The sequence below is a fragment of the Octodon degus genome, unplaced genomic scaffold, assembly GCF_000260255.1.
Source record: "Octodon degus isolate 3935 unplaced genomic scaffold, OctDeg1.0 scaffold00070, whole genome shotgun sequence".
In the NCBI taxonomy this organism is placed as follows: Eukaryota; Metazoa; Chordata; class Mammalia; order Rodentia; family Octodontidae; genus Octodon; species Octodon degus.
Window position 1 is genome coordinate 4,009,616 of NW_004524646.1, and position 8,107 is coordinate 4,017,722.

At 48.2% G+C, this 8,107-nt stretch overlaps 1 protein-coding gene across 4 annotated transcripts in view; it reads right to left on the reverse strand.

Moving 5' to 3' along the window:
• Nucleotides 1-7,769, reverse strand: part of Fbln5 (fibulin 5) — an 81,046-nt gene extending 73,277 nt beyond the window's left edge. Inside the window, exons 1-3 of one of the 4 annotated variants that reach the window (XM_023719681.1) lie at nt 7,364-7,769; nt 3,449-3,503; nt 1,654-1,702 (exon numbers count right to left, since the gene is read on the reverse strand). In XM_023719681.1, the coding sequence (XP_023575449.1) occupies nt 1,654-1,702; nt 3,449-3,503; nt 7,364-7,380 (121 nt within the window). In that variant the 5' untranslated portion in view covers nt 7,381-7,769. Of the gene's footprint in view, nt 1-1,653; nt 1,706-3,448; nt 3,504-6,823; nt 7,160-7,363 lie in introns of those variants that run through there. The other 3 variants (XM_004635142.2, XM_023719680.1, XM_023719679.1) reach the window with 3 other exon arrangements.
• Between the last annotated feature and the right edge of the window lie 338 nt (nt 7,770-8,107).

The following is an 8,107-nucleotide window of genomic DNA, read 5'->3' on the forward strand; positions in this document are numbered from 1 at the left end:
GGAATGTACTAATTAGCACAAATAGGAGGAAACAGTAAAAATAAATATATAGCTATTAAGATAGAGTGCTTAGCTGTGGATGTAAAAACATGGCCAGTAATCTTACTTGTACATACTACACTCTAAAAACACAGGGAAGGGCCTAAGAATTATTAGCATTTCTATTCCAAAAAATAAGTACAAAGGAGAGAAAGGTACTTTCGCATCAGGTAAGCCAGTGTGTGGCAGAGTTAGTAATTTGCTAAGGAAGCAGGGACTTTATTCCTGGTACTAGGGATTGAACCCAGGGCCTTACCACTAAGCCACTTTCCAGGCCTTTTTAATTTTTAAAACTTGAAACACTATGCCGTTAAATTGCCCAGGCTGGGCTTAAGCCAGGGATCCTCTTTTCTCAGCCTCCCAGCGTGTTGGGACTCTAAGCAGCTTCAAGGCCTTAGCTTTGCTCACCCTGGGGCAGCACCCTGGGCCTACGTATAGCCAGGCTGTGCTCTGCTCTCTGTACCTACAAAGGGAGAAGTGGCCTTGCTAACGAGGCAGAGGGAGGCCGGAAGTCTGGCTCCAGTGAGCAGCAGGCCTGGCTCTGTGCGCCGGTCGTGTGGACCAGAGGCTGTTGGAGGAGGCCTGGATCCTGACAGCTTATCCACCCTCTCACCCCACCTGAGAAATTCATGCCCGCTCCCACCTCGGGAAAGAGGAAGGCTGAGGTTCAGCGTGCTCTAGCCTTTTCTGGAGTTAAAACTGATGAGCCACAAAAGGAGCTCATTTCTCCTTTCTCTCTGGGCCTGGGCACCTCCTCCACTCAAAGTGCTGTCCTTTAAATCTGAATGTAGGCTCACACTCCCCTGGCAGGGTTTTATCCTGAGAAACCATCTCTCCCTGCTCTGTGTCTTAGTTGACATGAGCTCAGGGAAGACAAATGACTTGGTCTAAATCAAATACCTATAATTAAAATGCCAAATACGTCCCTAGCGTGGGGCAAGGCAGCAATATGGGCCTACCTTATTCTTCTCCTGTACCCTGCGCTTGCTCAGCAACACACTATTCTGTGCTCTCAGGGTCCTTCCCACCCTTGCTTATGTTGTTCTTTCCAGCTGAATGCCATTTCTCAGGATCCTACTCATCCGTCAATGTCCAAATCACACGTGACTTCTATCCCTCTTTATTGATCCTGGACACAAAGTGTCACTGTCCTTTTCTGTCTTTTTTTTTTTTTTTTACTTTTACCTCCATTTGGCAATAACTTTATTCCACCACCCTTTGCCAGGGCTCGCTGTGTCTAAGTCTTCCCCCACTAGAGGGTGTGCTAAGCAGAAATTCTACCCACCCAGTGGCTCTTCCTCATCCTTGGAGCATGCCAAGATGTTTTGTCACCTACTGAAGGGAATTGAAGCAGCCGTGCTAACCTGGTTACTAGTCCCTGGCACTGAGGTGGGGCGCTCATCCTGGATTGTCTAGGTAGACTCCATGGAATCACGAGAGTCTTTGAAAGGAAAAGAAATGGTCAGAAATGGTCAGAGGGATGCTATGAAAGAAAAGGAAGAGACTCAAAGCAGGAGATGTGATGGCTCTCAGGACAGAGGAAGAAGAAGCAGCCCTGTGAGGGGGGCTGCCATCAAACGTGCTACCCCAGAAAGGGACCTGCACGGCTCATACCTAAACACTGTCCTGTCTGGCGATCCAGGTCAAAACCATTAGTGCACTGCTGCTGCAGGGGAGGAGAGAAAAGAGACATGCAAGATCATTGCACTTAATTCATTACTCTAAAAGTATCGCCGCTATGTTGCAGAAAGCTGGAGGCACCCATAATGCTAACACCTGTATCATGATCCTATTTGTTCTTCTTAAAGTTTCTTGCAATCACTATCGCTTACTTAGTGCTGCTGTTTTAAACTCCCTGCCCTCCTGCCTCCCAAGCCCCACTTCGAGCAGGCAGCAGCTGGACCTCTTGATGCTCTCGGTAGAACGAGCAACAAGGATGACATCAGATATGCGCAATGTACCTCACCTGCCTCCCTTCTCCGGAGATGGAGAGGGCAAGTTTTAAGGGCAAAGACTCTTTCTTTAGGTCCTATCTATCCTCTGCTGCTTAGTACCCAATGAAATACTTGGTACCTATGAAATCCCCTCCCAGAAGCTCAATCCTGGACGTACAGATGAAGTTGGTTTTCTAACTAGGGTCAGAGAAGTTCACCCATTTCAATCTCAATGGGACAATTACCTGAAGATGCTTCCAGAGATAAATCTTCCAATCCCCCAGGATTTGGGGGTTTACATGAAATTTGAATTATAGCTTTATACACTTTTAAAAAGATGTCTGGAGGGTGGGCAGTCACAGAGCCCTTGGGAAGGCCCTGAAGTCTGCCATTTCATAGGGTGAGCTCCTGTCTGTCACTATGGGACATAGCCCTTGTCCCTGTGCCTTTCTCCAGCTTCAGTGGTTGGGATCCCTGAGCTGTGGCTGATTGCTGGAGATTATGGATTTGGTATACACTGCTGGAGAGGTTCAAAAGTCCCAGGACCAGAAGAGGCAGGAGCTGTGGGACCCATCAGGATCCAGCCCTGCTCTGCAACTCAGTGTTAGAGTGGGTCCAGGTCCCCTGTCAACCTGTCTTCAGATCTCTACTCAGCCCATATTCCCTGCATAAGCCTTCTATGCCTCAGTTTCCCATGTGTAAAATAGGAACAATAGTACTCCCTCCTAAGGGATAAAGACCAAATGTGTTCATATGCATGAATGTGTTAATATGGTGAATACAATCCTATGACACTGCTCTCCCTGGCCTAGACATCTTCATCTGCTCTCCATAAGGCAGGGCTTGAAGACTGCAAGGTCCCTCTGAGACAGAAAATTCTTTGCTACTCTTCCCCAAATTCTATCCACAGTTCACAAGGGCCAGCCTTCACCCTGAGCCTCAGCTCACCTACCTATCCCGTACTTCCAACTTTCGACTGGGCTCCCCTATCCACAAAGTGCCCTCCTACTTCCTCTGCATGGTGGGATGCCTGGGTAACCTTTGTTTCTTCACTTCACTTGCTCCCATGGGAGATGTGGACCTGAGGACACCCAGAGCATGTGCAAGGACCCAGGGACACTGTCATCCAGAAACATGGCAGCACATTTTAAAGGTGAATTGAGTCTCTCTGAGGACATAAAGAAGGCACCATGATCTGATATGTTTCTAACCGGAAGTCAGGGTACCAAGTCACATGGGCAGCCCGGACACTTAGGGCTAGGGATACAGCTCTGCAGCCTAACACTTAGAAGCAACTTCACCCGGGGCCAGTCTCTACTTCCCTAAGCTTCTGCTACAATCTCTATAAAAGGAAGAACTCCGACCAGGGCAAGTCCCCGCCACCTCTACAATCCTGGGATCCTGAAATGTGTGGTCAGACTCCCTTATTCTAGTTTCCTAAAGATGTTTCTAGATCATTTAAAACAAAATCTTACCTGTGCATTCCCGGGACTTGGGAGACAGAGAGCCAGAAAGGTGACAGTGAGTAGCCTGCGAAGGTGAGAAACTGAGTGTAAATCCCAAAGTATATTTGAGTTTGGCGGGGAGCATGGATCTCGTGTTGTCATGTCTGTGTGCGTGTGTGTGTGTGTGTGTGTGTGTGTGTGTGTGCGCGCGCTTGTGTGTGTGTCACAGGGTTGAATCCAGAGTCTTCACACTGGGCTACATCCCCAGTCTTCTTTTTCAAAACTTTGAGACAGAGTTTAAATCATTATATTGCCCAGGTTGGACTTGAACTTGCTATCCTCCTGCTTCAGCCTCTTAGAATTCCAGGATTACATGTACCACCACCGTTGGCCTGTCCTGCATTTTTAATGGTGGGTTCACCCTGAGTTTGTGGTGAGACACAGTATACGGGAGAGAAGACAGGGCCCTTCCAGATAGCCTAACCATGCCTGACAGAAGTTTGCCTCTTCTGGGTCACACTTTTTAATAAAGGGCTTTGCTGCTTCAAAACCCAAGTGCAAACCCAGCTCTATGGGAAGCACAAGGCTCTGGCCTGTTGCCTGGGTCTTTCTTCCTTGAGTGGGAGACCCACCTGGTCTTTCAGCATCTCTATTCTGAAACAATTGCACAGTGAACAAACTGTCATACCCCCAGCCATGGGAAGGGGACAATGTGAACATGAGGCACTTTGAGCTCCACTTTGAGCTTCCACAGTCACAGGAAGTCACTTATCCTAAGCTTTGTACCCTGGATCCATACAGGTGCGAACCCACAGTCAACAGATGGCCCCATCCCCCAGTGCCAGCCCTAGAGTGTGGCCTCAGATCACAGTGCAGGAGTGGAGTGGGGAATCTGCAAAGCCCAGAGAGAGGACAGAGTGGAAAACAGGAGGAGAACTCAGCTCTGGGTCAGGCTATCACTGCCACTAAGCCTCTCTGCACCTACCTGCAATTTAGCCCTTTGCCTCTCCCAAGCTTTTATTGATAGTACTGTGGTCACCGAGATCCTTCCAAAACACAAAGTCTGTAGCATCTCACCCCCACTAAAGTGACTATTTAAAAAAACCACATAGAAAATAACAAGTGATGGGAAAGATGTGTCATTTAAATTGGAACCCTTGTGTGCTGTTGGTAGAAATGTAATCCATAGTGGAAACTAGTGTGACAGTTCCTTCCAAAATTATTCATTAAAATTGCCCCATGATCTAGTGAGTCTACTTCTGGGAATATACCCAGAAGAACTGAAAACAAGTAGTGGGAGGGATATTTGTGCACCACGATAACAGTACTATTATTCACAACAACCAGAGGATTGGCACAGTGGGAACATCCATGGATGGACAAATGGCTAGACAAACCATATTAACATATATATGTATTATTCACATTTTAATAGGAAGGGAAGGGCCAGCAAGATAGCTCAAAGGACTAAGAGCCTGCGTAGGCAAGCGCAGGGACGAGGGTCTGATCCCTGGCACCACATGCCACACTGGCCCACCCCAGGGCATGCTGAGTTAGCCACCGAGTCTGGGCATGGTGGCACACACCTGTAATCCCAGTGCTGGAGAGGCTGAAAACAGGAGGATAATAAAACAAGAGTCCGAGATGCATAGTGAGACCCTGTACCAATACATAACCAAAAACAAAAAAAAAAGGAAGGGAATTTGGAAACATGGTACAACATAGATGAAACTTTGAGACATTAAGCTAAGCGAAATAAGCTACTCAGAAAAATGGCCAAAAATTGTAGAATTCCACTCCTGCATGGTACCTGGGATTGTCAAGAACACTAGAAACAGCACAATGGTGGTTGCAAAGAAAGCAGGAAGGGGACATTATTGTTTAATGGGCACGAAGTTTCCGTTTTGCAAGATGAAAATTTTAGAGACTAGTTGTTCAGCAAAATGAGTACATATGACATTACTGACCCGCACACTTCAAAATTTTAAGATATAAAGAAAAAAAAATAAAATTTGTGCAAATGTGGGTCTTGTTCAAGCGCTATTAATATTCAATTTATGACCAAGTCACTACTATCTTCAGCTGGTTGGGGAGTGGCAGGAATCAATGTCTATACACTTTGGTAAGAACACTGCTAGGAATACCCCTGGGTGCCATGACAGCTGGGCTAGGGCCAGGAACACGGCAGTCAGGGCAGACTTCCTGGAGGAAGTGCTCTTGGAGGCTTCTTCTTGGAGGCAGTGGACCTAGGGAGCAGGCTGCTACTGCCTATCTGCAATCATCATGCTGCAGTATCTGCCTTTGCACATTAAGAGGACTCAGTGGATTATACAGCTCAGTCACACCCATGACACCTGGCTCAGGTGAAGCAGAACCCTGGACCCTTGAAGTGTCCAGAGTTAAGGTGACATCCAGAGAGAACAGAGCCTGATGTGGTGCCAGGGCATGCAAGACCACTTTCTCCATTAGTCTTCAGACCAAAGAATCAACACCTTGAGCAACCACAGGTTTTCATTTTACCTGAGCGCCTGTGCCAGCCAGGTTCTATAACCCTGGAGACAGCTCTGACTTTATAAAGTGCAGAGCCAAGTCTGAGGGCTTTCTGATATTTGCAATGGCCAGAATTATATCTGGAAGAAATGAAAGAACAATAATAAATTTATTTTCCAGTCTGTATATTATGAATTTCAATGTTTTCCTGTTTCTTCACATGAAGTTTCCTTTTGGATGGTTATAAAATCCTGTCTCGTTTATGTTGGAGACAGAACAGGCTGGATGCACGCAGTGAACTTCAAGAGCTGGTGGAAAGGGCATGCGAACCCTGGCTCTGCCCCTTCTCCTTCTCCCCCACTGCCCTCGGCCACAGGCAGCCCCAAGCCCAGCCTCCTGGAAGCCACAGCTAGATCCTGGGGTCCAAATGAGCTCCAGGCTACTGGGGAGGGTTTCCAAAATGAAATAATACTCAGGCACTGTGGGTCCCACAGCATCAAAGATAGCTGCATCTTGTCGGGAAAACCCTAGAAAATGTCAAGAATACTATAAACCATAGTTAGTACTGGGGAGGAAGGGGAGTGTTTATATTCCAAAGTGGTCCCTGAGACTTTCTGTATCGGGTGGGTTCACCCGTTTTGCGTGTCATCCTAAAATACAAGGAAAGGTGGGAAGATCAAGCAAATATCTGAACTGTAATTGATGTGTGGGCCCCCAACCTAGGGCAACGTTATTACAGCGTAGGTTTTCAGCGTGTGCGCGCGCGCGCACGCACCCACATGCACCCACGCACGGTTCATTTGTGTAAAGCTGCTACGCGTTGCAAGCTCTTGTCATGTAGATAAAAATGCTGCCAAGTTTAAGGCTTACTTGGAGGAATTGCAATTTCTGCAAAGAAGAGCAAAGTTTGCTTACATGGATCTCTGTCTGCGGTCCCCGCTTTTCATTGGCTCGAAACTTCTGGGTCCCATGCCCTCTGTGAATCCCGCATAAACATAGAGCAAGTCCAGCCCACGAGTTGAGCTGCTCCGTTTGCTTGTCCAGCAGCCGTTGCAGCAAAGCAATTGCTAGCAATCCATCTCCCACATTTAAAAACTGTATTTTAAAAAAAAACCTGTGTACAAAGTTGACGTTCTTTCCAAAAAGCAGAATAAAGCGCTGGATTCTCTTCAGATCTCTCTCTCTCTCTCTCTCTCTCTCTCTCTCTCTCTCTCTCTCTCTCTCTCTCTCTCTCTCTCTCTCTCTGATGCTGACTTCTGAATCTGTTAGAAAATACTCTCAAAAGCAACTTCAAGATGGAAATTACAAAGGCGCAGCTTTTTATAATTAACAATGTCATTGCATCACTAGCGATGCCGATTCCAATACCCTGACATCGCCTGAACTGCAGCCATAGATATTTTCCACCCACCAGGGTTTTGGTAAGATTTCCAGACCCCGCCGAGAAGAACTTACCTTCTTAGTCCTGGCATGTCCAAGATGCGCGGGGAGGAGAGGCAGTGGGAAAGGAGCTGGTGGCGGGACGCTCAGAGGAGCTCCGCTGGCCGGCGGGGCGCCCGGGGACCCTGTTCCAGGCGGCGAGCAGAGGCGAGGGCTGGGGAGAGCCGGGTGCTGCGAGCCACTGCACAGCCCTCGCGGAAGCACCTGGTTTCGCTTAGCCCTCTTCAGTAATTCAGCATTAAACCAATTGGAGGAGGAATGTTAAAAATGAACACTTCATTTTCTAAGTATGTTAAACAATGCAAATGGGGCCTCAGTCTGGACACAGCTGGTTCAGATTACAGCGCTCACCAACTGGCTAGACTCCTCACAACAATCTTGGGGCTTCTGCCAGGGCCAAGTGCTCTGCGCTGGGAGGGGAGCCCGGTGCTGACGCCCTAGGCAGCAAGCACGTTGGCTGCAGGCACTGGGCAGGCAAGTGCAGAATGGGCAGGAGGAAGGGGCACTGACTCCCCCCTATCTCGGGTGGGGTGAAGGGGTGGGGTGGGGCGCGCTCACTCTCTGCGTGGCGTCTGGGTGCAAGGAGGAGCAGTCAGTACTGGAGCTAGAGAGATTTGAACTCATGACAGGTACAGTTCCAGCGAGCAGAAAAATACAGCTGACTGAGAAACCAGAATCCCCTGAGCCTAGGCTTGGGGCAAGTGGTTGGGGAATTCTTGTCTCCCAGAGGCAGGGGTGGGGGCAGAGGAGGAGAGGAGG